The 26899-nt window shown below is 45.9% G+C and overlaps 1 protein-coding gene across 1 annotated transcript in view; it reads left to right on the forward strand.

Annotated features, from left to right (window-relative positions):
• The first annotated feature begins 4059 nt into the window (after window positions 1-4059).
• Window positions 4060-26899, forward strand: part of HTRA1 (HtrA serine peptidase 1) — a 32615-nt gene continuing 9775 nt past the window's right edge. The window contains exons 1-3 of the mRNA XM_050340792.1: window positions 4060-4525; window positions 20189-20288; window positions 20633-20837. Coding sequence (XP_050196749.1) covers window positions 4075-4525; window positions 20189-20288; window positions 20633-20837 — 756 coding nt within the window. The 5' untranslated portion in view covers window positions 4060-4074. The remainder of the gene's footprint in view (window positions 4526-20188; window positions 20289-20632; window positions 20838-26899) is intronic.

The raw sequence follows: 26899 nt of genomic DNA on the forward strand, positions 1-26899 counted from the left end.
GTGCTATGTAAGTTTTACCTTTTACCAGCTTTATTTAATGCCTTAATATTCATCTGTATTTTGGAGAACTGCCTGTGTAACTACTGGATGCCCCAAGCCAGTAAGCTGCTAAAGCACTTCAGAGATCTTCCAGTGAAATACTGAAGGCAGCTCTCTGGAAGAGTTAAAACCTGAGTCCTGCTCTGTAAGTGGATCATGTCCCACACACAGTCTGCCTGCATTTGACACCTCAGATTTTCTGTGCAGCCTCCGAGGAAAAGGAACTGGTGCTCCTTCCTAAAGGCACTACCTAATGATGCAGTAGAAGTCGAATCCTGCTCTTCAAAGTGGTGCCTTTCACACTGTAATTAGGGATTTGCATTTGAAACGAGTTTAATTTTGCGTATCAATGTGCACAGTGAACGCATCTTGTAAGAATTTAAACCACTCTGTTGCACTGCATTCCCATCACCTCCATTCTCCTGAGGATACCCGGGCACACCGGGACACCTGAGTCAGTCTGTGCTCCACAGGTGGGTGTCTGCTGCAACTTCTCATAGCAGTGAGTTTGTTTTTGTGAATCACGAAGTGTCAACGCTTGTTTTACAGTCTGTAGTGTAATATTTGCACTCCTGCTTGTGGGTTTGCCCTCTGACAGCAAGAAAACACCACCTGAACACAAAGTTTGTTCAGATTAGTGAGTGTTTCTTGGGGCAGGTGACTTGGTTTCAGGTGAGGCTTTACAAAACCTGATCATTCATGTATTTTGTAAATTGTGCTATGCTTGTGAAGCACCAGGGCTAGACCACATCTGGAAAAGAACATGGAGTTTTAAATTCCCTGGTTTGCAGCCATTCCCTTGCAAAGCAATAGCATTTTTTCTGTGTGTGGCAATGAATCCAGCATATGTTCTTAAAAAGGGGTTTGTTGAGTAAATCTTGATTAAGACTTGTCTTACTACGTTAAACTAAGTAGAGAAGTCCTGGGTTTTCAGGAGGTGGGAATAGGGATGTTGCATTTCTCCCCCAGAAAATCTGGAGAGAAAGCTTCATTCATTAAGGAATGAAGCAAAATGGTAATGCAGACATAATAAACCTAGAAAAGCTCTGCAAAGTCCAGGCTTTTGGAATTTGCTCAGACTGGAGGCATTTTGGCCTTCTCAAACCTCCACCAGCCTTTTTTGTGGCCAGGACCCTTCTAGACCCAGACTGTCACCTTAACCCTTTCCTCTCCAGGCAAATGTCCTCTGTTCTTATCTTTTACTTGCTTCCCAGCCTTTCCATGAGTTCCCAGGTGTGCAGACTCACCTTGCAGGGCTGAGGCTGGATGTCACAGCATCCCGGGATCCCCGACAGCAGCACTGAAACTTTTGTACCTCCAGAAGAATTTCTAGCGTGTGATCTCTAGGTGGAGCCTCCTGTCACCCAGCTCCATCTGCAAAGTGGGAGAGGAGATGTTTTACTGCTCAGTCCCTCCAGTGAGAGTGTTTTTCAGGCCACTTTTGGCCTCTTTGAGTAGTGGTAAATGTCTGCTGGCTTCGGGAGCCCTTCTGTGTGAAAAGGTTATGGTGGGGGAGAAATTATAATTTCTGGGCTTACAAAGCTGCTCAGGCTTTTGTACAGATTAGATGGATAACAAAAAGATATATTTTTTAGTAAGCTAATTTATTATCATCCACAGAGATTTACCTCAGTTATTCTGGAAAGTGAGATGTTCATTTTCAGGGTTTTTTGTGTAACCACATGAAAACTATAATATTATAAAATATTATATTTTTAATGCCAAAAAGAAGATTGACATTGTTACCTGGTTTGAGAAATGAAAAAGCATAACAGGAGAAGGTCCTTAATACTAGTCCACTTGTTGGGAAGTGAACTAATAGTTTTCACTAAGACCTTGGGATATATTTTATTTCCTTTGCAGTGTTTAACCAGCAACAAATTTGCATCCCTTTTCTGTGTCATTTATTTAAGAAAAATTGTTGGCTGGTGAATTTTGAGTCTTTAGTAGTCTATAAGAGCTTGAAGCTGATATTCCTGGCTGACTTTTTCCAAAAAACCCCATCATACAACTTTTTCTCCCTAGAATGATCTCTATCAAAGGACAGCAAGCTAAAAAGGACACAAACATCCACGGAGAGAGGATGAAAGAATCTGGAGCTTTCCCACTTCATGTCATCTTTTCCTGCCTATGGAGATGAGGCTCCAGTGGCTTCAAGCAGTTGGTTGAGCATGGCAAAGCATTTCTGGACAGGGGAGGGTGAAACCCCGTGATAATTCACTGGTCTTGGAATATTTTGGTCCTGCTTCCAGGTAGGAACTTATCCTTTCTGAACCTATATTCCTTTTTTTTTTTTTTTCACTAGAAGCTGTTAATCTTTCCTTAAAGAATTGTCTTTATTTAAAAGGGGTAAAAACCAAACCAAGCAAAAAAACCCAAGCTTGGATAAATGGATAAATTTGGAAACATTTTTCCATTATCTCTATGCATGTATATATACTGACATAGTACACTTGTACACTAACAAATATTTAAACGTCTAAACGTTTTCAAGCTTTTATTCAAACTTGTTAACATTGTAATGATTTTAACACTAAGGCAGTTTTGCTGCCAATTGCTCCATTTTACTCCTTTGGCCACTTCTGCAATCAGGCAATTCTCCTGAAATCTCTTTTCTTGGACGGCATAGAAGCTACTGGAAAACAACAGATGTAAAGGGGTTGGTGTTGGAGCTTTAATTGGGGATATTATATGTGCTTTCCCACCTTCAGGTACTAACGAAGCAGTTAAGTGAGTTTTGCACGCTTGTGGTCACAGTTTGATAAGTTTTTATAATGCTCCCTGGCACAATGAGGTTTGAATTTGGACACCTGGGATGCTGCTTCTACCTGCTCAAGTGAGTCTTTGTTAAACTTTTCCTAGGAGAAAAGACTGAATTACTCTGCGTTAATGCAGTTGCTGACATCCTCAGTTCCTTGGTCACAGCACATCTAACAGTTTACAACCCATTAGGCAAGATGAAATGCTGTTAAGTTCATTAGGTGCGTGGTTATCGGCGCCCGATAAAGGTACACTTAAATAATTATAGATTGGTAGTCAGTTCAAAAGTTTAATCGGCTTGTAATTAAAAAAAAAAAAAAAAATTGGCTTTGCTCAATTTCCAGCTCTGTTAAAGCGTTCCCTCCTCTCTTTGGCAGTGATGCCTCGTCCCTGGGAAGGCACTTGTATTTGAACCGCCTCTCAGAGCACCTTGTCTGTGCTCCAAGAGCAGATGGCAGAAAGCCCTCTACCCATAAATTCTGGCGATTGCCCAGCTGCCGGATAAATTGGATCAGCCTGCTTGTGGGGTGGCGGAGGACGACTTTTTTTTTTTTTTTTTTTTTTCCTTTCGGTTGATTAACCTTCTGCTAATTGCTGGTATCCACCTCGCCCTGCGGCTCTGCGAATCTCGGGTGAGGCGATGGGGAGAGCAGAAGCGGACCGGGAGAGGGAGCATCCTTCCTCCCGTCCGCGCTGCCCTCGGGTACCGGCCATCACCTCCCGGGTCCTTCCCGAGCCGGGAATTTCAGGGGTCTCCTTGTGCGGGAATACCGGGCGTTCCCCGTGGGGATGGCTGATATTTACACACATTTCCATATAATACTCGTATCATCTCGCTCTTTCTCCCAGGTGACGGGCTGGCGGCTCTGCGCCCCCACCCATCCCCTTATCAGATAGAAACGTTATCGGCGCTTGCTCTGGATTGCTTTCCCGTAATTCCCGAGGCGGCAAGGAGCGTTCAACCCCCCCTTTCTTGTTTGCAGGAGCGCGTTATCACCTTTTCTAGTGAAAAGCTGAAACCGCTCCGTGCAGCTGGGACGGACCAAGAAAGTTTGAGCCCGAGAGACGAAGCGGCGGGGCGGGGGTTGTGTTACGATCCCGCGGGGGTTTATTGTGATCCCGGGGGGAGCCGTGCTGGGTGTCCCAGCCCGGGGGGCCGGTCCCGCTGCCCCGCTCCGCCCCGCCTGGCCGCCGCTTTAAAGCCGCTCGCCCGGCCCCCGCCGCGCTCACCGCGCTCGCCGCCCCTCGTCTCGCTGCCCTCGTCCCGCCGCCGCGATGCCGCTGCGGGGCTGGATGCTGCTGCTGCTGCTGCTGCTCCCCGCCGCCCTGGCCGCCCCCTCGCCCGCCTGCCCCGAGCGCTGCGATCGGTCGCGGTGCCCGGCGCTGCCCGCGTCGTGCCCCGGCGGGCCCGTGCTGGATTCCTGCGGCTGCTGCCGCGTGTGCGGGGCGGAGGAGGGCGAGCCGTGCGGGGGCCCGGGGGGCGGCGGGCCGCCCTGCGGAGAGGGGCTGCAGTGCGTGGTGCCGCCCGGCGCCGGCATCCCCGCCTCGGCCACGGTCCGCAAGCGGGCGGCCGCCGGGCGCTGCCAGTGCTCCAGCACCGAGCCCGTGTGCGGCAGCGATGCCGTGACCTACGCCAGCCCCTGCCAGCTGCGGGCAGCCAGCCGCCGAGCCGAGCGCCTGCGACAGCCGCCCATCATCGCCATCCAGCGCGGAGCCTGCGGGCAGGGTAAGGAAGGGGTGAGGGCTGTCCCTGGAGCGCTGGCGGTGAGGTTCAGCATGGGACAGGGTTGTCCCGGGGGGCGGCAGGTGCTGAGGTTCAGCGCGGTCATCTCCATCCCGCGTCCCCGGGCGGTGCTGCCGCCTCCTCGCCGGGAGGAGGGACCGCACCGTCCCGGGCAGGGAGCGCCGAGAGGGGCCGGAGACAAGGGCTGGCCTCGGCTCAAGTCCGGCGCTCCAGCTCAGCGAGAAACTAGAGCAAGAATGCGGTGTTTGTGCGCGGCTGCCAAGCGCCGAGGGGAAAAGAATCCTGTGCTAGACTTAAACGCTTCTCTCCACCCCTCCGAGGAGCGATGCCGAGCTCGAAACCGGGGGGAAACTGCTGCAAGCCCCCAGAAGCGGGCAGGGATGCAGACCCGAGCCCGGCTGTGCCGCTCCAGAAAAGTTTGGAGGAATAACTCGAGCGCGCTCCCAACCAGCGCGGTTTGTCACAGGGAAATGCCCCGGGGAATAAAGCCAGGAATGCAGGAGCCGTTCGGATGTGATGGAGCGAATGGGTGGGCAGAGCAGGCAGCTGCCTGCCTTGGCCCGGCTTAGCAGATGCGCTCTGATTATTAGTAATGGTCTGGCTGGAAAGGGGGGGCCTGTAACAACGTGTTGAGCTGACCCTAGGGGGTTTTGTTTGGTTTTTTTTTTTTGGTTGTTGCTTATTTTTGTTTGTGTTTTTTTGGAGGATGGAGATGTCTGCGATAAGTAACAATGTAACTGGTGGTGTTTTTCCTCCGGCATTCTTAGTTGTCAGTGTAGTCAAATCGGATGTAACGTGAGCACTCCGAGCTGCGGGACGGATGCGAAATATTTGTAAACCGTACGAAAAGGCATTGCCGGGTTACGAAACCGTGGCTCAGCAGCTGGAGGGGCTGGACCGAGCAGCCCGGTGAAGAGTTTGGTCTTGTAGGAATGGTGAGCGCAGGATGTGACACACAGCGAGGCAAAACCGTGCTGGGATAAACAGGGGATGATCGTCACAAGATGCAGCCCCTGGATTAAATACAGGCTGGATTAAACCTCGTAAGCCAAGGCTGTGTATCCCTTCCAAGCCACTCAGCACCTTTAGGGGGTAATATTAAAAATTAGCATGAATTAGGTCTCTATTTTTGAAGTAGTCACCTTTTAGTAAGTCAGTGCTGTTTCAGTGAGGATTCGTTCTTTTTGTAGAGGTTGTGCCGTTTCTGCACTTCTTTCTTTGAAAAAACCACATCTTTTGCTGCGTTTAGTCATCACCTCTCCAGCAAAAGAATCTTCTGATGCACATGTTCAGCTTAGGCAAAATCCTGATCCCGTGTTACAAATCAAACTTAGAGCTTTGGTATCGATACAGTCAAATTTTTGTCCCCCTGCCTTTCCCTTCAGTGTCAAAGCTGCGTTGTGCTCCTCGGAACAGCATTTGCTGACATTGGAGGCAATTAAAGCTTTCACACCACAGTTTCCTGATCTCCAGTACAAGATAATGCCCTGTGATTTTTATTCTCGATTCGTGAAACCAATATTGTTTTCTCAGTCTTTTCTGCTGAACTGGGGCTGTGTCTGAGCTGAGATCAGTAGGTGCCTCTGGAGGGCTGTACAGAAAATGCACAGGCTGCATAGAGACCTTGTCTGGGAAAGCTGTGCTGTCACAGATCCATCATGAGCGTGGCCAGACAATCATTTTGCCCTGTTGCACCTCTGGTTGGAGCGATGCTTGTTTTCTGTATCACCAGGGACAAAAGGAAAGTGCTGGAGAAGCCAACCAGCACCACATGTTTATCCCTAGGCCAGAGAAAACAGTTGCTGCCAGCAAAGCTTTTTTCATATGTAAAGAACCTAAAATAAACAGGAACAGAGAGAAGGCTGTAAAGCGCTTGAACCGCTGTTTTGAAAAGCCATTGCCTAATATTTGGCTCCTTAAGGGTTGTTAATTATTAATTTTATTTTCAGTTCATTTTCAGGAGTACTTCTGCTACGGGAGATTGAGTTATCTTGGGCAATTTTTTTCATAGCAACATACCCATATAAATAATTTGGTCAATACAGTGCAATGGCCCAGGGAAATGAGGGGATGGGGATGTGAAGGAAGCGTTTGTAAAGCACTTTTTGTTGTTGTTTTTAGGTTTCACACCGCTTCAGTAGCTGGTCAAGTACAATATTGCGTATATTGCATAAAATACAGTAAAACTTTCTGTCTTTTTCATTTTTCATCTGCTGCAGTCCACTCCCAGCACTATATTTGTCCTTCAGTGTTTTCCAGGGCATCTGTTCAAACACCAGCCACGTCTGAGAGGATGCCAGAGAGGCAGGAGCAGGTTGTTCTGGATCTGTGTCCATAAGGGGGATGTTTTCCTATGCAAAGTGGGGATTGTGAATCTTCAAAACTCAAGAAAAATTCCACAAGCCTCAGAGCTTGCTCTGTCCTCATCCCTGCGGAGGGGATGGATGCAGAGCAGGTGTCCTGCAACAAGGTGCTGCTCTTTGGGGTGCAGGGTCAGCCCACAGCTCTCTCTGCCACCCAGACGTGCAGAAAAGACAAACCAGGCTGTAGCTGGAGAAACCCCAGGGGCAGCAAAGGGAGAGGGGAAAGCCCAGCTGTGGCTTTTAGCCCGGAAATGCTTTGGCTGAATTAGTGATGGGATGAATATGGGATGGGAGCGGGGTGAAACACACCCTGCCTGTGCTAAGGCCGGGTGAGGCAGGTGACAAGCAGGGTGACAGAGTGTGGTGGCCCCTCGACCCCTTTCATTAGTGCTGTGTCCCTGTCTGGGGCAGGGAGCCCTTCCCAGCAATGCCCTGCTGTGGGGTGGCCGCAGGCAGCAGAACTGGCGGTTCCCGTCCTGCTGTCCCTGTGACACCACTGAGCCTGTTCTGCACCAGCCTGGGCAGGGCTTTCACAGCAGAAACCTTCCCTGAAAAGTACCAAGGCACAGAAAGAAGGTGAAGGTCCTCTGAGCAGAAATCATGGCTGTGTAAGAGCACCCCATACCCGGGAGCGAGGCCAGTGCAGGGAGACCTCGGTATTCTGTGTGATGAGGTTCAGTGTGCTGGGAGGATGTTTTCTTTTTCTTCTGCAAACATGGTTTGTAGTGCCCTTAAATAAATCCCTCCTGCTGACCAAGGGAAGAAGGCTCAGAATGTTCAACACAGAACTGAAACTAGACTTTCTTCCCTTCCCCACTTTTCCCACAAGGGCTGGCAGGCGTTTCAGGACAGTGTGCCCTTCTCTCCATGTTGTGCTCCTCACACTGTAAAAGATAAACTAACCTGGATTTGTCCTTTCAACTTTAACCAGAGTAAGAAGAAGAAAGTTCCATGTGGTTGCTCTCAGTTTCTAACTGCTCTGCCTGGTTTTGAAGAGTTTTTATAAGTTTTCCTATTTTTATTAGGCTTACTGTGTCTAATGTGGTATCCCAGTAATGTCAGTGGTCCTCAGCATGCTGGCATCTGTCACAGGTGGCTCACACTGCTGTCCCAGCTGTGCTCACACCATGATGTCATATCAGGAGTTTGATGTGAGCTCTTATGGTTTACATTAAGCAGGTCATCACAGCTAAATTGCTTGGGGGGAAGGCAGAGGTGAGTTCAGGGGTAACTCTCAGTCTAGAAAGCTGTGTATCACTAACAGATACAGCCTTTGCTATTTCTCTTCATCACATTATTTTACAGTTCTGGAGACAGGGAGGGGGAAGGAAAAAAAAATCCACCACTCAGATTCTTGCAAAGTGTCTGAGTTTGTTTTGAAATGCGCCAGGCAAGGCTGCATCCAAGTGACTCTCTGTAATTATCTGGCAGGAGGAGCAAAAGGACCTCTGCAGTCAATAAACCATTTGTCATCAAGTGAGTCCTTCAAAAACAGCGTAAGAGTGAGGTCGGTGCAGCAGAGGATGGGGAAGAGATGGACCTGCCTGAATTGCTGTGCCTGTGGCAGTGATAGTGCTAATGGACTGGCAGTGCTGAGCCTTGCAGGAATGAATAGTCGGGGCAGGAAGGGAAACTCGGCTGAGAAATCCGTGAAGGTTGGGAACTGAGCCAGGCATTTATCAAGGGAAAGTTGATACTGTTGTTATGAACAAGCTTTCAGCTGTTTCCCGAAAGATAATAACAGGCCAGCGATGGTTCGTGCGCTGAAGAAATGCTGGGAGACCTTGGCATGTTACTTGGCACGTGTCAAGTCCAGTAAAAATGACCCAGGAGGACCAGGTTTTTAGGGTCTGGATGCACAAATGAGTGCTCTGGTGCTGTTGAATTTCCTCTTTCTCCCTCAGTTACTGTGTTTGGGTGGTCTAAATGTCATTCTCTTCTGACTTGCCTAAGTCTCTTTTGCAGCAACAAGAAAAGGGGAGGCAGGGAGAGGGAGGGAGGGAGGGAGGGAGGGAAGAGGCAGCTGAAGGCAATGGAAATAAATAGCAACATATTTCCAGAAGAGAACCAATTCCCAAGTGAGGGATTAAAAAGCTTTTCCAAAGCCAAGTATTCAGCTCTGAGAGGAGGCAACTGTAAGAAGTGGTTTGTCTGAAGAAACTCACCTTTTCCCCTCTCCACATCCCGATTTCCATCCCGAGGAGCAGGCAGTAATTTTGCAGTCTCCAGACTTCAAACAGTCAGGTCAGTAAATACAGATTTGGAAGCAGGAAAGATTCAGTCCTTTCATCTTCTGGGCTTTGAGATTTAAAGGTACCTGTGGACTGGGCAGGAATCCTTGAGGCCATGAGTAAGCAGCAGGAGTGTTGTTAAGCAGAGTTTGGATGTGATGGAGGCAGCATAACCTGAGCAGTTCAAGGAAAGACTCTGCAGTCCAAGAAATAGGAGAAGCTGGAAAATATTGTTTCAAATGTGGATTTACATGTGCTTGGAGTGACAGAAAGAAAGCAACGTTTGAAATAGAAACCGAGATACCGTGGAACTTAACTTTTGCTGTAAATAAAGTCATTCCTCACTCCCATAAGCTGCTGGGGCCTCTAGGATCCCTGGCTGGACTTGGCAGTAAATCCCACTGTGCTTGTAACTGGGCCTAAGTGAATATCTAATATTATTTTGGAAGCTGTGTTCAGGATGTAGGGAAAAAAAGAAAGACTTTATTTTGCCTGCCAATGAAGGTTATTATGATTCTCAAATTGGTTGTCCTGCTTCAAAGAGAAGAGTATAACTAGAAAGTAAGTCTCAACTCCCCTTTATCAAAGGGCTATAAAATAATGCATTGATCTTTTACTAACTGGTGATGTTGACCTCATATCTGTAGATAACAGGTGAGTTGTATTATCTTAAGCTTGTTTAGTGAATTGAGAAGATCTCAGCTACCATATTTTAGCAGGTGGAGTTGAATTAGGCAGCCAGACAGAGCAGCTCTTGAATTTCTGGGTGATTATCTGGTACCCTGGTGCACTGACAGGATGAAGCACAAGGCTGGAAGTCAGCTGGGTTGTGTAGTTTGTAACAAGCGCTCTGCCAGGAGCTTGTTTCTGGAGGAAAAAAGCATACATGTGTCTAACATGTGAGCAGCTGCATTTGCCTCTGCTTTTACTGCACAGCAGCTCTGCAGGCTGGCACCAGGGGGGTCCCTGGTCCTGTCAGAGCGAGCAGTGATGTGTCAGTGGCATTAAGACTCTGTGATATTAGTTCACCAGACCTTGCTCTTGTGTCTGTTGTTTCTTCCCATCAGGGTTTCTCAGTCTTTCCATTTCCTTGCTCCTGTAAGGCCTCTTCTTGGCGAGGAATGAGAGAGGGATGTGCAATGAATAGTTCCTACATCCACTTTGCAGGCTTGTTACTGTAAATACCAGTGAGACAGAGCTAAGGGGGTTGAAATTAAAAGCTGCATCATGTTTCTGGTAGCAGTTGGATTTGCACATGTATTTACTGACAAACAGCTATTGGATTAAATAGTGCATATTAAATCTAGTGGCCACGCATAGAAGTTACCCAGTGGTCTAAAATTTGGAATACTTTGCATGGAGGGAGATAACATCAGGAGGAGCTCACAATATTTTTCCAGAGTCTGATTGTTGTTACCCCGTTTCACAGATAGTGAATCTAGGGCAGGGGAAGATAAAGAGCTTTGCTCAAGGTCAGCCAGTAGCAGAGCCGAGAGCAAACCGAGCTTTTATGAGTAGTCCCTGCTCATTTTTCTGCCCCTTGCCAGCATTGCTGCTCCATTTCCCATTACTTTTCTTTTCCATTACTCTTTCTTGAACTTGCAGACTGCAGTCTTGGCTTTGCTCTGCAAACAGCATCGACGATCTGTCGATCTGCGTCCGCAGAAAGTCCTTTTGGAAGAGGGAGGATGGGGCGGACCAAGCACTAGGAAGGAAGAGGAACCCAAACAACTCTCTCCCCTCCCACCATCCCACCCCCAAAACAAACACAACCCCCCAGGAATCTCCTGCTTCAACGTTTGTGGTGGTAAAGGGATGATTCATTCCTTTTTCTAGGACAGCATGCGCACTGTTTGCCTTGTCTGCTCTTTCTGTGTCTCTGTAGACCTCTATCAATGAAGATAAAGCTTGGCTAACCCTTGTTTTCTTTTCTATTCAGACACAAAAGGTGAGCAAACAGAAGAGACTTACAAATATGAAAAATATTCAGATGATCCATAAAATAGTGCAGAATAGGTTTGTGGATAAAAATGTCCCTAAGTAGCTAATGATGTTGATAGGGGAGCAGTGAATACAATAACTGGAACTCTAAATATCATTAAAAAATGTGCATTTGAGAGAGTGAAAGAGAAAGCTGCTCTTTAAACCTTTCATGAGAAGCTCTACCTCCAGCTGGGTGCTGTGGGGTGGTGGCTGCCTCACCAGTGGCACCTCCATTCTGTAGCTCTCCAAGTAGGATGGCAAAAGGGTGGCAGGTACTCCAGGCTCAGTTCCCAGCCCCTCACTGACCTCTGATGTCTGGATGGTCTCAGAGTGATTCTTAAGGCAGATGAAGAAAATATTGCCAGAGGCTGAGGGATTTGTTTGACATGGAAGTATTGAGGCTTTTGCAATAGAGTTATGCAGGGTTTATGTGTCGGATAATTACAATGCCCCAGAGTGAGAGGGGGGTGTGTGTTCCAGGTTTGTTTGTTTGTTTGTTTTTCTATAGAATTTCTATTATTTCTTTTTCTATATGTAACTTTTCTATAGATTTGATCTCTCTGTGTATCAAAGTCCTGCCACAGCAAAGTGGTGAAATCAATGCCTTCTCCAGCTGCAGAGAAGCAGCACTTTAGGAAGCTTTTTTTTTTTTTAGCCTCTTAGGAAGCTTATTTTAGATTTCTCCTCAGAGAAAAAAAAATGTTTAAGAAGCGTGAAAACAAGAATTTGTTTTTATTCCCTGGTGTTTTCATACCAGGGTTCCTGGAAGTTGAAACTAAGCCTCTCTTAGGCAGGGATTTCTTCTGAAGATGCAGTGTGAAAGTTTCTCACATACTTAAAGTGAGATCTTAATGGGTTTATAATTTTAAGAGGAGTTTTCGAGATGGGACAGCTGTTGGTTCCATGTCAGATATAGGAATTACCACATCGTTGTTACTTAATGGGCATTTTGAGGTTGTTTTGATGGTTCTCTGCCTGTGGTGAGCGGAGCTGGGAGGTAAAGCAGGGTGATGACCCGACTTGGAAGGGACACAGACTGAACAGAGCTGGATAAGGGAGAGGAGAAATTATTCCTGACTCATCTGTTGTATTTTCAGCCTTCTGCAGAGAAGAGAATACATCCTCTTTAACCTGCTGGCTGAAATGTTCCGTTCATCTGTCTGCAGGAAATCAGGCAGACTCGATTCCAAAACTACCTGACTTACATTTCTCAATGTTTGCAGTTCGGACAGGACTGCTGTTTAGTGCACTCTGTGCCCTTGTCCTGCGTTGCTGCTCACCTTTCTGATGTGCATCTCATCACCTCCCTCCAGGCTGCCTCCCCTCCTCATCCCGACGCTGGCACGGCCACCGGGAGCCGTGTGCCTTTGTCAGAGGGCTGCTGGCTTCCGATTCATTTGTCATCTCCAACGAGCCCGGGCTCAGCATTGTATTAATATGGCAATGCTGCTGCGGGAACAGCCTGTTCCTGCTCCCGGGGCCGCGTTCCTCCAGCCCGGGGCTCCGGGCCCGGCTGTTTATGCACAAAGCTGGGGTTCCTCCCAGCTCACCGCCGGTGTTTACAGAAGGGATCGCAGTTTCCTGTTGTGTTAGATGGAGCTGTCGCTCCGCTCTGCCTTCCTGCCCTCCCAGCTTACACCCAGTTGCTTTCGAGCCTCATCAGCTTGAAAGCCTCCTGCTTTTGCTCTTTGCTGTTATAACTGGGAGCCTGTTTTGCGAGGGCAGCCAGTGCACTGGGTTTGTAAAAGAATTTCTGGCATTTCTGAGAGGTTTTATGTACATTTTTTTCTCCCAGGGAGGTTCTGCAAGGGTTGCTAAAGCCCAAGGCTGTTCCCATCAGATAAAATAGGGGCTATGCCCATTTTAGAGAGAAATCTGAGGCTCTGAGGGTTCAAATAGCTTTTCACAAGCTGCATGGAGAGACTGAGTAACACAGCTTAGGCCAACCAAGATGCACACACAGAGGGTGATCCTCCTCTGCAGAACCTTCAAACCATCTGATCTGCCCAGCAATTCAGCAGCTGGGTGGCAACGAGGATATTCTGTATGTGATTAACTTACCCCTTATTCAGCCTCGTAGATAAGCGGTAGGAAAAGTTCCTGTTTGGCTAAAAATTTAAGTGTCAATCTGAAATCACGCCTGAAGAAAGCTGTGGGCACATTGCAGGAGGATGTTGCCCACTGGCCATTTTCAGTGGCAAGAACAGCTTGAGTTGCTATGGAATTGGATGCCAAAGGTCTGATTCATACCAAGAAAGGAGGTGGACCAAAGAGGCTGGACCAAAATTATCTGAAGACTTCGCTTTACAATTTAATTCTCTCCAAATGCTTTTTGTTGTTGTTTTCTTGTTTTATATATACAGAAGAGCTCTGCATGTGTCATTCCCTGCACACAGCCCGATCATTCTTAGAATCACAGGATCACAGAGTGTTTTGGGTTGGAAGAGACCTTAAAATCTCATTCCAACCCCCACCCCTGCCACGGGCAGGGACAGCTTCCACTAGTCCAGGTTGCTCAGAGCCCCATCCAGCCTGGCCTTGGGCACATCCAGGGATGTAGTGGGGAATGGGGTGCTTGCAGGGACTGAGGTATCCAGTGCAGTGCAGCAAACTTCCCCCTGCAAACCCATAAAGTCAGCTTTGGTTTTTGGAGAATACCAATTTAAACGTGCAATTTATTTGCCTTCATTCTGTTACTCAAACGTGAGATGTTATATCAGCGACCACACATTGGTCTGAAAGCTGTCCTGTGCTACCATTAATTGGAGTGCTGTTCTGTTCCACAGACTTTGTGTAGGTTCCCTGTTTTGTTTAGCTTGGCAGCTCTTCGTGGTTTGTTTAAAATCAGTGATTAAAATGAAAGGGTTTAGGCTTTTGGATTGGCAGGGAAAATGCAAAGTCCTTGTTAAAGGCTGCCAAGAAAGAATTGATCATCTCAACATTATGATGATGAAAATGAACTTTATTTTCCCTTTGCAAGCTTGTGTCCACAGCAAAAAGTGATTTTACTTTAAATCCTCACTTTATCTTGCAGTGGTTCTTGCTGCAGGAAATATTTCAAGTGAATACCAGATTTGTGCAGTTCACTGTTTGGAGAGGTTTCAAGCATTTTTTTCTACCATTATTTAGGGCTATGAAAATATTTTTGCTTTTAGGGTTGTCACAGCCTATTACTTTTTCCTCTCAGAAATCTGTGAAGTGTCTTTAGCTTCTCCATGGACTATGCAAGGGGAAAAATAACTGATGTCATAGCATCTTTATTAACAAGGTGCTGCGGTTTAGACCTCTTAAAATTCCCTCCACTGACCTAAGAGTTGCTCTTGAGCAAATTGCCTGTGACACGTAGAATGTTGTTTCTTACTTTCTCAGTGTTTTCATTGCGTAATATCCTATTTTGGTACATTACACAATTTATCCTTGAATAGGAAGCGGAATATTTAGGCTTGCAGTTTTCTATAATTTAGGAAAAAAAAAAAAAGTGTGGCAGAAGATTCCCACCCTTTTTCCTTGTCTCTCTCCAGAGGGACTTGTTGATACCCCCGTTGTCAGTGCGAGCCGAGCACCTTTGCTGGAGATTTTTGTCCCCTATGGCAGTGTCAGAGGTTTTAAAGTTTTCCTGTATGTGAATGGGGGTGTGCACAAACACCATGGGCTGGAGTTTTATTTGGGAGGGTGGAAGCTCTCCAAGCAAAACTCGACGATGTGGTTTGTGGTTTGTGTCGGTGGCCACCGGTTCTGGCAGCCCAGAGGTTTCGTGAGAGCAGGAGCCCTTTTGGTTTCGTTCTGCAGAGAATCCCAAACCCAAGCTGTGCTCTCAGCCCCTCGCTGTGTATCTGTGTCTAAATATAATGCTGAGCAAGGGGCCAGCACAGGAGGAAATGGTCACCTATTTTCAGCAGCGTGGGCAGTTCAGTATCTTTAGTTATCAACTTCAGCAGGTTGTGGTGGCTCTGCCTGTGCCGTGTGTTACTGGGCAAGGATCTCATAGGCACACTTCTGATCCTTGTGGAGTTAACAGGAAAAGACAGAATGGCCATAGATCCCTGGATCCAAGCCCCATTTTCTTCCACTGGCACCAGCTTGCTGTTGGCAGTCCCTGGGCCCTCACCTGTGGAGATGGCAGTGCTGTACCTGAGGGACGGGGTGGGGGTGGCAGAGCCCTCCTGGCTCAGTTTGTGCTGCTCAGGTGCAAGCTTGAAGCAGACCCAAAGGACTTTATAATTTGGTGCCCCTGCAAGGACAGGGGTGTTTCACTTTTCCAATATGAAGCATCTGTAGTGATGAACCTGGAGGTGGTGCTCCACCATCCCTGCAATTTGCATCCCCTTTAACAGTTCTAAAATTACAAATACTGCCAGTTGCATCTGTTTTGTATGATTATTGTTTCATGGGAAGTTGGTTGTTTGGGTTTTTTTTAATATCTGAATGGGAATGAATGGAAGTTTCTGGCTGTTTTTAAAGGAATCAAGGGTTTGATTGCAGGCTGAACGTGGAACTTTTCACTCAGGACATGAGGATATCTGGTGTGGCCACACCAAGTGAGGGTGACTGACAGAAGTTTTGTGGTGTTTGCTGGGCTGTGCCTCTCTTTTCCCTCACTGTATCTAAGATAAAAAGCCCCACTGAAGGGGTTAATTGTGTTGGTTCTAACTCCAGGCAGTGGGAATGTTGGGGATGCCTCAATGAGGGCTGACTGCTTTGGATGCTGAGAAGCAGAGAATGGACAGCAAACTGTGCTGGTGAACAAGAGCAGAACCCCCTTGTTTGAAAGGGGGAAACACGTGAAAACTGCATGGGGAAAAGATCCATTTCTGCCTGAGAGGCGCCTAAATCTGTTTGAAAACCTGTTCCCATAGGAGGAGGGCCTATGCCAAGAGAAGCCCTTTCAGACACAGCTCTCCCCCCTGAAGGGGAGGGGTTCCTTTAAGGAGATTTCAATCTCCAAAGCGTGGAGTTTTCAGTTTGGCTCAAAATTTATCACCCAAAGCAGCATGTGAGAGTTGTAAGCATTAATGCCTTCATGCCACTTTGAGTAATGACCTAATTAGAACCCAGATCTTAATATACTTTTTGGCTCCTCTTTAAGAAACTGAATTATTTCAGTTGTTTACAGCTGGGTTTGCTTTTTTCATGGCTTGGTATTCTGTCTTGCCCTGCCAGCAGTTTGTTTACAGGTATTAGTCCTTTTAATGTCAGCTGGCAGAAATTTGCCTTTCCATTTGAGGTCTGACAGCCAGCACACCTTTGAAGTCCTAGAGGAATTAGTTGCCTTGGGAATTTTTCATGCTGTAACCTATTTCTATTTTTTTTTAAGTCAGGTTTTTATCATTAGCTGAATTCACAGCAGTCATCTTTATAATTTTGTTAATAAAGGTTTCTTAGCCATGCTTGTGGGCATTTAGGGCATTGTGCAATAGTTCAATAAAAACGTTACAAAACACAATAATCACAGCATATAAATAGAAAGAGGAGCAGTGTGTGAAGATCTGAACATCAGAGCCTGAAGGTATTTATGAACTAGAGCTTTATTCAAGCTCACCTCTCAATGATTTAAAAACAGAAACCCAAACAACCTACCGAAGAAAAACCCCAAGAAACCCAACACCAAACCACAAAAAACTCCAACCCCAAACACAAAACCAAAAAGTAATGAAAATACTCTACTAAGAACAAAATTCCAGAAGGTGGTGCTTTAAAGAAAAAGACTAGTAAACTTTATTCTCATGAATTCAACCCTGGTTATACCAAAGGAGCAGTTTTTAACTGAGAGAACTGCATTTTTTTGGATCAATTTAAGCACAGAATTAAGCTGGCTACCCACTTGGGAGGTACCTGTTAGTCAAGGACATTGTGGTTAGATAAGAGTATGAAAATACACTGGCAGTGGGAACTAAACAGTCAAAGCCATATCATCAATCAGAATTTAAAACTATTGCCTTTTTGTTGCCTGACAGTCAAGCACAGCCCACTAAACCTCTGCAGAGTTCCAGCTCTTTGAACCTGGAAACCTGGAGGATGCTGAGTTGTACTCATTCCACTCTTTAGGCTGCTTTCTACTAAGACCCTGAGCTGTTTTATCCAGCTGAAAAACATCTGTGTTAGACAGAAGAGGAAAGCATCTCCAGAGAAATTATCAGTTTCACCTCTGTCTTCTCCAGTGGGTGGTGATGGCTGGAAAGCACCACGTGGTGGTTGAGGAATGAGCATCTGCTCATGTTAGCTTTGTAATATTGGTGCTTTTGTAGCATTATATTTTTTTCTCAGTGATAGAAGAAATTTTCAACATGTTAATACTTTTACTACAGCCTTCAGATTTTACGTCATCACCTGATGGTAAAGACCAGTTGACAGGATTTTTTTTTTTGGATTAACATTCATCAATGAATTCAGCTGAATAGCACTTTGACTGTTGTTTATTTGCTCTAAAAAGGTATGTTTTCCATTTAAATGGGCAGGAGTTCAAGAGCTGTTGCAAAACTGTGTTACACAATGCAGGAATTCCTAATACATAAGCAATAGGCAGGCGTGGCGAGCTGCTGTGAGCTTTTTGGGTCAGTATGCCATGAATCAGTATTTATTATCTAACCTTTTCGGGGTATGAAATTTTGAACCTTTTTTCCCTTTTTTTAAGTCACTAAAATGCTGTTGTCTCTGAAATCCTGGTGTTTGCAGCCTCCTGTTCCAAGTGGAGGCAGCTCTGAGGTGAATTATTTGTAGTCTCACCATGCACAGCCTGGGCAACCTTTCTCCTCTTGAATAGCTAAATGCTAAAAAGATTGAAGGCATTAAAAAAAAACCAAAAAAGCTGTGTGTTTCCTGTGCAGCTCCCTCAACCATGGAGCTCTCTTTTTTCCCAAGGGCAGGATGTGACCTCTGGATTGTAGCTGAGATGAAACCGCTTCATAAGCGGTGATCAAAAAGCATATTGATGGATACAGTAGTGCCCTGTGGTGTTTTATCCCAAATTCATGGTAATCCTGTCTGATTATCTGTCAAAGCACCTATTTAATGGGAGTGAATAACTCAAAACTGCAGTTCTCATTCTAGAAGTTTTCCAAAACACCCCCGTTATAGTTGTCAGCTTCACAGCCATGGTGGGGCTTGTTTGACACTGAATATTTCTAATAGACAATAGGAATCCTTTGGTAAATTGATGTTTGTCTATCAGCAAGCCCTTTTACCTCTCTGGGGTGAAGTCCAAGGGCAGCTTATGTGTAAATCAGAGAAAGCACTGAATACTCTTGAGGAAAACAAGTTTCCTGATCGATGTTCCTGCTTCATAAAGCAGATAAACATCTCCAGACCGTGATCCCAAACTGCACAGTGCATTATGTGGTTACTGCCGTGGCTGCTGCTCATGACTGACTGCATTTAAAAGCCCTTGAGATGCTTCACAGGGTATAAATAGGAAAAAGGCTGTTCTTGAGTGATCAGGTAGTGTTTGGGTTGAGCATCCACCCCTCTCATGAGGGCAGTTTGTTCTAGTTGGCATCAGAAAGTCACCTGAAACTTGTTCACCCCTGAATCAAATCTGTGTCTGGATAGTTCTAAAAGCAGTGATGTTTTGTTCCCAAATTGTTATTGTCTCCAGTATATACTTAAAAATTTGCATAGTTTTCCCATTCTGTTTTTTCCAGTAATGAAGGGCACTCAGGGTTTTGGCATTGGGATGGTTTTATAGGATAGTCCTGTCTCCTACAATTCTGCAAATAAATCGTCCTGTTACACCACCAAAGGCACTTAGAGCACCCACAAGCTGCTTATTGCTTAATCTCTGGACAGATTTAGAAGTCAAATGGCAAGGATGGATTGGAGCAGCACAACAATTAATACTCATCTGCAAGTCAGTCACAGGTTTGGTTTGTGCCTGTATAACATGAGATGGAGGCATCAGATAAAAAAGTGAAAACACAAGGGGTTTCTTGCCTCTAAAGAAACACAAAATAACTCTTTGGGGTCTTTCCAATTGCTTACTTGGTCACAATTTTAAAAATGAAAGTTTTGCCCCCAGACTGCTTGGGAAGGAGGAGCTGTGTCAGAATCCTGAGGTTTTCCCAGAGACCTTTAGATGTCTGGTGGTGCAGACAGGTTTTCTGTTGTCCACAATGGGAGTTTGGTATCCAGTTGCTTTTGAAAATCCCACTGACCCCTCCTGAATACTCGGTGACCACGAGCTTTTGTTACAGCACTGGCCAGGAATGCAGAGCTTTGTGGTCCCATTGTCCTTGTGTGCTTTTGTATCTATTTTCCAGTCCTGGGGTGGCTCAGAAACTCCAAAGCTTGCAGGTTCCTATGGAGCTGATGGGCCTCAGGTGGCATCAGTGGAAAGGATGCCTTGGCTGTGTGGTTAGTTGAAGGCTGATGGAGCATATGGGAGGTGCATCCATGTGTAGGTGCCAGGCTGAGGCGAGTGGGTCAGGCTGAGCAGGGACAGTGGTGGGAAAGGAAGCCCAAAACTTGTACCCAAGTTAAACTTTCCCAGCAGCTGCTGAGGGCTTGCACCGGGGTCAGGACCTCTGTGTCCTCAGCATTCTCCAAAGGCAGCAGCACGAAACTTCAACCCCTCCAAGAAGGCGTATTTTGGCAGAGGAACAGAGCTCGTTTTGTTTAATCCGAGGAGACCATACAAGCGAATCAAACCATCCAGAAAAGAGGCGAGAGCAGCAATGGAGCCATCTGAGTACAAAATCCCTTTGACAAAGGGAAAGAGGGCAGTGCAGACCTGGACTAAACCCTGTGCTCCTCCAGTGCCTCGTCCCTGGGCACCACGGGGGGGATGAACCGAGCTCTGTGACTGCGGACACGAGTCTGACGCCCCACGGCCCAGTGATCCAGGCAAGGAGCTTTCATGGATACCTTTGTCCTAAGGATAATGCAGGCTGCCTCTGTGCAAAAAGGCAGCAAGGAAATCTGGGTCCTGGGGTCATGCTGCAGATGACTTTCAAGAAAGGGAAAGATATCCACTCTTTCTTTTTTTTTTTTAAAGCTTTTTTTAATTCAGGTGTTTTGCAATGACCCTCCTCCGGTCACTTGAAGAACTCATGACATGTTTTCTGTTTCTATTTCAGGCCAAGAACACCCTAACAGCCTGAGGCACAAATACAACTTTATTGCAGATGTGGTGGAGAAGATAGCTCCTGCTGTGGTTCACATTGAATTGTTTCGCAAGTAAACAAGATGCCCAGTTTTGATTTTATTTTATTTTATTTTATTTTTTTGTGTTCTTGAAAACAGCTGCCAGCCTGCCAGAAATGTTGATTGATGCTGTGTAATAGCCAAGAGGCTTTTGAGATAATAAATATTTGTCATGCTTAAGAATTAGTGATAATTTCAGAGTCCTGGCAAATAAAAATAGTTAAGCTAATGCATGTGCTTTATCTTCTTAATGAGAGTAAGTGGCAGTAGATACCCAAAACATTAAAATCCACCAAGCTCCTTTCAACTGTGTGGTATTTGGAGTGATCTTCCAGCTTTTTGGCAGTGATAAATATTCGATTTTCCTCCTCTTTTAGGCTTCCCTATTCGAAGAGGGAGATTCCTGTTGCCAGTGGGTCGGGGTTCATTGTCTCAGAAGACGGACTGATCGTGACAAACGCCCACGTCGTCACCAACAAGAACCGGGTGAAGGTGGAGCTGAAGAACGGGGAGACGTATGAAGCTAAAATTAAAGATGTTGATGAAAAATCAGACATTGCACTAATTAAAATAGATACTCAGGTGAGTCATTAAGACAAGGCACGTTTCATTCCTCTAATTTTAGTGTCGTCCTTTCCGAAAAAACTGCTGCTGGTTTTCGTGTTTGAAGGAAAAACAAGTAGTTTGCTGGGCTGGGTTATACAGAGAATATTTGAGCAAGGTGGATACACTTTTTTAAAAGCTGAGGTTGTGGGTGGTGGTGGTTAATTTTGTCACCTTTCAGTGCAGTGCAAGAAGTCTGCAGCACTTTTGTATGTATCCTCTAAATAAAATCCAGCAACATAGTTCGCTGGCCAGTTTGCACTCACATTATCTGATAAAAACTCTCCCTCAGAGAAGAAATGGGCGTGTTCTCTCGTGCTTGTTTTAGTCTGTCTTGAGTGCCTATACTGAAGTCACAAGTTGTTTTAGAGGATGCATTTTCCCTCTGAAAGGCTGCACCACACAGATGTAGGTCATGAAATGGGAAATATCTTGGTAAGCATCCTGCACATGGAAATTGGAGCTGGCTTGGAAAGATGCTCTTACACTGCAAGTGGTTTTCTGAACAAATGGGAATGTAACCTCCCATCCATTGTCCTCCTCCATATCAAATGTATGTCTGTCAGCATTATTCTGTCTCCTCTCCCAGCAGGAAAGCTGTCATGAGGTTCTGCCATGTAATGCAAGAGGAATATTGTGTCGAAATCCTGCGTAATGTAGATGCAATTGGATGCATGTGATTGCTTGGGGTGCTGCTCGTATTGGTTTCCCTTGTTTGGCCCGTCAGTTAATGACCTCCAAATTTAACGGGCGAGAACGTTTCATTTGAAACACATGACTCAAAAATGTGTAGGTCTTGCAGTGTTGTTTTAGTTCAGACCTATTCCCTAGTGAGGCCAAAAGTGTTTGTGCCAGAGTTCATGACTAAATCAGAACTCTTGGATGACCCGAGGTAAGAAGTGCTCCTGCTGCTCCCTTGCCACCTTAAGCATTTAAAAGCTTTTTTTTATTCTTATTTAAAATCTTCTTAACAGCAAACAGGAAAACATAACAATACCATTAAAGCTTTTTGCTGTGTTGAATTTTCCTCCGTTTTCCTGAGGTAACTTACTTACGTCAACTGCTTATTTTCTCATTTTTATCTTAAAGTAAGCAAAAGCAGCAACAAAGCAAAGGGTAAGATCCCCAGGATGAGCACTGTCAGCATTAGGATGAGTAGGATACGTCAGAGAGTGAAGGGCAGCTGGAAAAGTGCTTTAAAATGGTGTGGAAAGCAGACCAGAGAAAGGTGGTGAGAAGATTTGGAGGACTAGGAAGGTGAACTGAACTGCAGAGGAGACAATGGAGTTAGAGAGGAACCACTGAACTGATGTGACAGATCATTTTGAAGGAGCTGGGAAGACAGCAGCCATGGGATCGAATGTTGTTTGATATCTTAAGGAAATGGCTCCAAAATTCCCTGGGAAACTGCTTGCTGGAAGGGAGAACCTGGAAGACTGGAAGCCGCTTGGAAAAGGGAGAATGCAGGCAGATGAGTTGCCTTCTTTAAGGCAGGAAACTTTTTCTGTCTTGGAGCTATCTAAGCCAAAGCTTTATTTATATTATTTTATTTATATTATTGAGGGTGGACAGGGAGGGATTGACTCATTAGTATTCACGAGTTAGGCAGCATTAGAAACACAACATTTTATGTGTTCACAAAAATGTTCAAATGGAAAACGTCAGCTGAGAAATTGGTTCTCAGACTGAGCTTTTAGGGCACATTTTTATGTACCCATTCAAGTTCAGTGTTTGAGCTTTCCTTTTTGTACTGGAATGCCTTGCAATCATCCAGATTCATAAAAGGCTTTTTAAAGTCACTGAGGTAATAATTTGTTGAAGTTGAAATGTATTTGATGGCTAAAGAAGTCAATGGGATGGTACAAATGTGACCCTTTAAATATCCAGATACGACATGAAAACCATCCCTAGGAATTTTTCCGAAGTAAGAGGTGAAGTTCCTTATTTTGAATAAATTATTCAAAGGTGACATCAAAGCTGCAGAAGTTGTGGGTTTTTTCCCTCTCTTTCTGTGTGGCATGTTAAGGCAGGATCTGAAGGATGAGGAATGTCTCTGTGGTTAGGAACAGAGCTGGGCTTGAAGTATGGGATTAGGCTGTCAGCTGGTATTCCTAAAGCTGTTCAGATTTTGCAGCAGCCTGAATGCTGTTTCTGTTTAAGGTGTGAACATCTGGCCAAAGACATTGCTAGAGCTAATCTGGCTTTGCTGAGAGCAATAGGAAATGAAAGAGGGTGGTAAAACCTGGGCACCGGTAAGGACGAACCGTTTCCCCGATTAAATTCTTCTCCGTGGAAAAACACATTGCAGTCAGTGAGGAACAGAAACCTTGGAGTAGTTGTTCTGAGCCTGAAATGTGCTTGTTTTTACAGTCTATAAAAAGAGAGCAACTGTGTTTCTCGTGTCTGTAGCAACACAGAGCAGTTTGCTGAAGTGTTGAAAGTAGGAAGTGAGGTTGGAGTCACTGTGGTCAACATGAATCCAATCTAACTATCCTTCCAAATGCAACGAGGAGACCACAGTTCTAGAAAGAAACAGTGCAGTTGCAGACAATTTGGATACAAACGTGCAAAATTCACAAAACTTTCCTAGAAAAATTTGGATTTTGGCAGCACAGGCAGAGACTGGTGAAATGAATAGTGTGTCCTGCGTGGCACGTGTGATGCTGCAGTGAGTGTGAAATCCATCAAAACTATTGCTCAACACTCCAAGGCAAACAGATGCTTTGGAGCTGGTACAGCTGGATTATGGAATTCAACTCACAATAATTAACTACCTTGTTAAATCAGAATGTGTGATGCAGCTGTTGAAAACTAAGAACCAGGAGGAGGAGAGAAAATTTTGGGGTGGTTTAACAGACAACATCAGGGTTAATGGGGGGGGCAGAATCATACAAGAGCCCTGTACCCCCACCCAAATTCAAACTGGAAGCCAAAAGTAGTGGAAGGTGCAGGTGGCTTTTGCCTGGAGACCTTTTCCACCCCCAGAAATTGGACTCTGCCTGCAAAAATGATCCCTGTGGACGTGCCTCCGGTTTGGCAGGGGGTACTGAAGGGAGGAGCGTGGTGAATGGCTTTATTTTGAGGTGTTTCTTCTTCCTACGTGCTTAAAAACCAGCCCTGGGACGCTTGTCACCAGCTCTGAAATCACACCTATGTCATGGAAGACATGCCAGGTCCTGAAGGTTTTTGTTCCCAAGTGTGTCCGGTCACTGATTCTTTATCCCAGCCCAGATTTGGCATCTACGTGGTACAGCAGCAGTGGGTTTGTGATCCATCTCTGATTTGTGGTGGCGTTTCAGTGCCCTTCAGCTTAAGTTTTTTCCTCCATCTTACTAAGGAGCACTTAGTTTGACACTTTTAAATCAACAAGACCTTCTGCCCTCATCCCTTCGGTGGTTTCACGAGGCAAAGAGCGTCTGTATCCTTGCGGCCAGAGGGGATTTGCTTTTTTTTTTTCCCCTGTGTGTGTACAAACTGCAGGAAGCAGGAAAGCAAACTTTCCTGTTTGTGTATCAATATTTTAATAGCCCACATTTTTTTTGTAAAAACAAGCTACTTGGGCACCAGATGTAAGTGGCTTTTCTAAAATGCTGGTTTTACTTTGAAATCTGTCGCTGGATATTGCTCGGCTTCCTCTCGAGAGCCTGAGGAAGCCCACATATTGCTTCCAGAAGACCCAGAGAAATGAAATAGCTTGTAAAAAGCTTGGATGTTAACTCCTGTTTATTCATCAGTTTAGGCAGCAGTGCTTTCCTGCCATCTTAAGCTTCTAGTAGCCCTTGCTGTGGGGACAATGCACTGGTCTTGCTCCCCGCACAGCTCCTGGGTGGGTCTGCCAGCAACCAGCATGTTTTTAATTTATTTTTATTTTATTTGAGTATTTTTTAAGTGTCAATTTTATTTTTATTTTATTTTTTTTTTAAGCAAGAGCAGTGATCTCTTGCCAGGCAATTGAAAACCTGGTGACATATCAAAACAACACTTCATCCTTTTCTTCTTCTTTTTTTTTTTTTCTCTGCAAGCTTCCCATGCTCCATATTTAGATAAGGAGACTCAGTTTTGCTTTTCTAACTATAGATGAAATACTTTTGGAGGCTTGTAATGTACTCAGCTTGGTTTTTTTATTTGCTTTGGCATTTTGTCAAGCAGTTTCTAGACTTAGGATGATACTGTACATTTTTACGTGTTCATGGCCTGTGTTTTTATTTTGCCATAGTGTAATCTGGAAGTTAAATAGTTTCATTAACCAGAACAGAAACGCAATTCCCAGAGTTACTTACAGCTGAATTAGTATACCAAACCAGCATCTGTTCCTTTCCCACCTAAAAATAAAAAAAGCACGAAGGAAATCTGCCGCTAATTTACACAGATTGAACTCAGGGCACTTGTCTCCTCTTCATCCGTTTGCTGAACTGCAGACTGCTTCCTGCAAATTCCTGATCTTCCATCCACAAACGAATGGGATTACAGAACAGAGACAGGGATTTACTTGCTTTCTGTGCCAGCACCGAGACAGATTCACTTCTCTCATGGATGAAAAAGCTCAAACCAAAATGCCCACCAGTTTTGAGTGTCTGTCTCTTGGTTTGCATTTCTCTGTGGCAGTGGCTGTGCCTGGTGGTGGTTTTGTGCTGCCTTTTCTTTGAGTTTCAGAGCTGTTTTGTCCAGGCTCCACTTGCTGTACCTGACATCTGTACTTGGCACTGGTGTGGCACCTCCAATCCTGGGGTCAGCTTTGGGATCCCCAGGGAAAGCATTGAGGGGCTGGAGCGTGTCCAGGGAAGGGAATGGGGCTTGGGAAGGGTCTGGAGCACCAGGAGTGGCTGGGGGGGCTCAGCCTGGAGAAAAGGAGGCTCAGGGGGGACCTTCTGGCTCTGCAACTCCCTGACAGGAGCAGGGAGCTGGGGGGGAAGTTGGGCTCTGCTCCCAGGGAACAGGGACAGAGGAAACAGTGTCAAGTTGTGCCAAGGTGGGAAGTTTAGTTTGAATATTCAGAAAAATTCTTCATGGAAAGAGTTGTTGAGCCCTGGCACAGCTGTCCAGGGCAGGGGTGCAGTCGACTGTTCCTGGAGGGATTTAAAAGCCCTGTGGATGTGGCACATGGGGATGTGGTTCAGTGGTGGCCTTGGCAGTGCTGGGGGAATGGTTGGATTCGTCGCTCTTAGAGGCATTTTCCAACCTAAATGACTCTCTGGTTCTATGATTCTCTCTGGCTCCTGATGCTAATCTCTCCTTGCCCTGTTCTCTCAAGCCACAAAAGCTGCACCTCATTGTTGGATGGAGCTGTTTCTTGTGGTGGCGTGCAGCCCTCCATCCCGTGGGAGTCGTGTTTATCCAAGGGCTTGACTCAAATCCATATATAAAAACGTCTGAAGGCCCTTTGGGATGCGAAAGGCTTAAAATATTAACCCTAATTAATGGCTCCTTCCCCCAGCTGGGTGTAAACAGTGAGTCATGTGCCACTTAGGGGTTTTGCATGTTTGGTCCTATTTCTGTGTGCCTGCAGAACGGCTTCTTGCAGATCTGTGTTACTGAGCAAACAACAGATCCCAGCAGACCCCGGGGGGCTTCGCCAGATGAGAAGTGGAGGGGTAGAAAACACACATTACATGTTACCCAAGGTCTTGCAGTGAGTCACTGGCAGAGCTGGGTTGGGGTGCTGGGTGTTCCTGGCTCCCTGCTGGTTGTGCTGCAAGGCACGCTGGTTTGCCCGGGGGATTTTAATTACCTGCCGTGGCCAATCTTCGGTTAACCAGGAGAATCACGAGCTGTAGCGAGTTGTGTCATCCTGGCCACCATCAGAGGCTGTGTAAAAGTTGAAGAATGCCTGTTTGTTGAGGACAGTTATTAAAATCCCTGGACTCAAGCACCTGAGTTTGCTTTACAAGGATTCCTTGGCACCCTAGGGACGAGCTTGCTGGTGGAAGGGTGCAAGTGCAGGGCCTTCTGCTGAGATTGTGGTTACAGCACTGCTGTAAGTGCTTGCCTGGCATTTCCAGTGCTCCTGGTGGGGGCTGCAAAAGGATGCTTTTCCCGCTACA

This window comes from Myiozetetes cayanensis, unplaced genomic scaffold (assembly GCF_022539395.1).
Source record: "Myiozetetes cayanensis isolate MyiCay16 unplaced genomic scaffold, myiCay2020 scf10, whole genome shotgun sequence".
Lineage (NCBI taxonomy): Eukaryota > Metazoa > Chordata > Aves > Passeriformes > Tyrannidae > Myiozetetes > Myiozetetes cayanensis.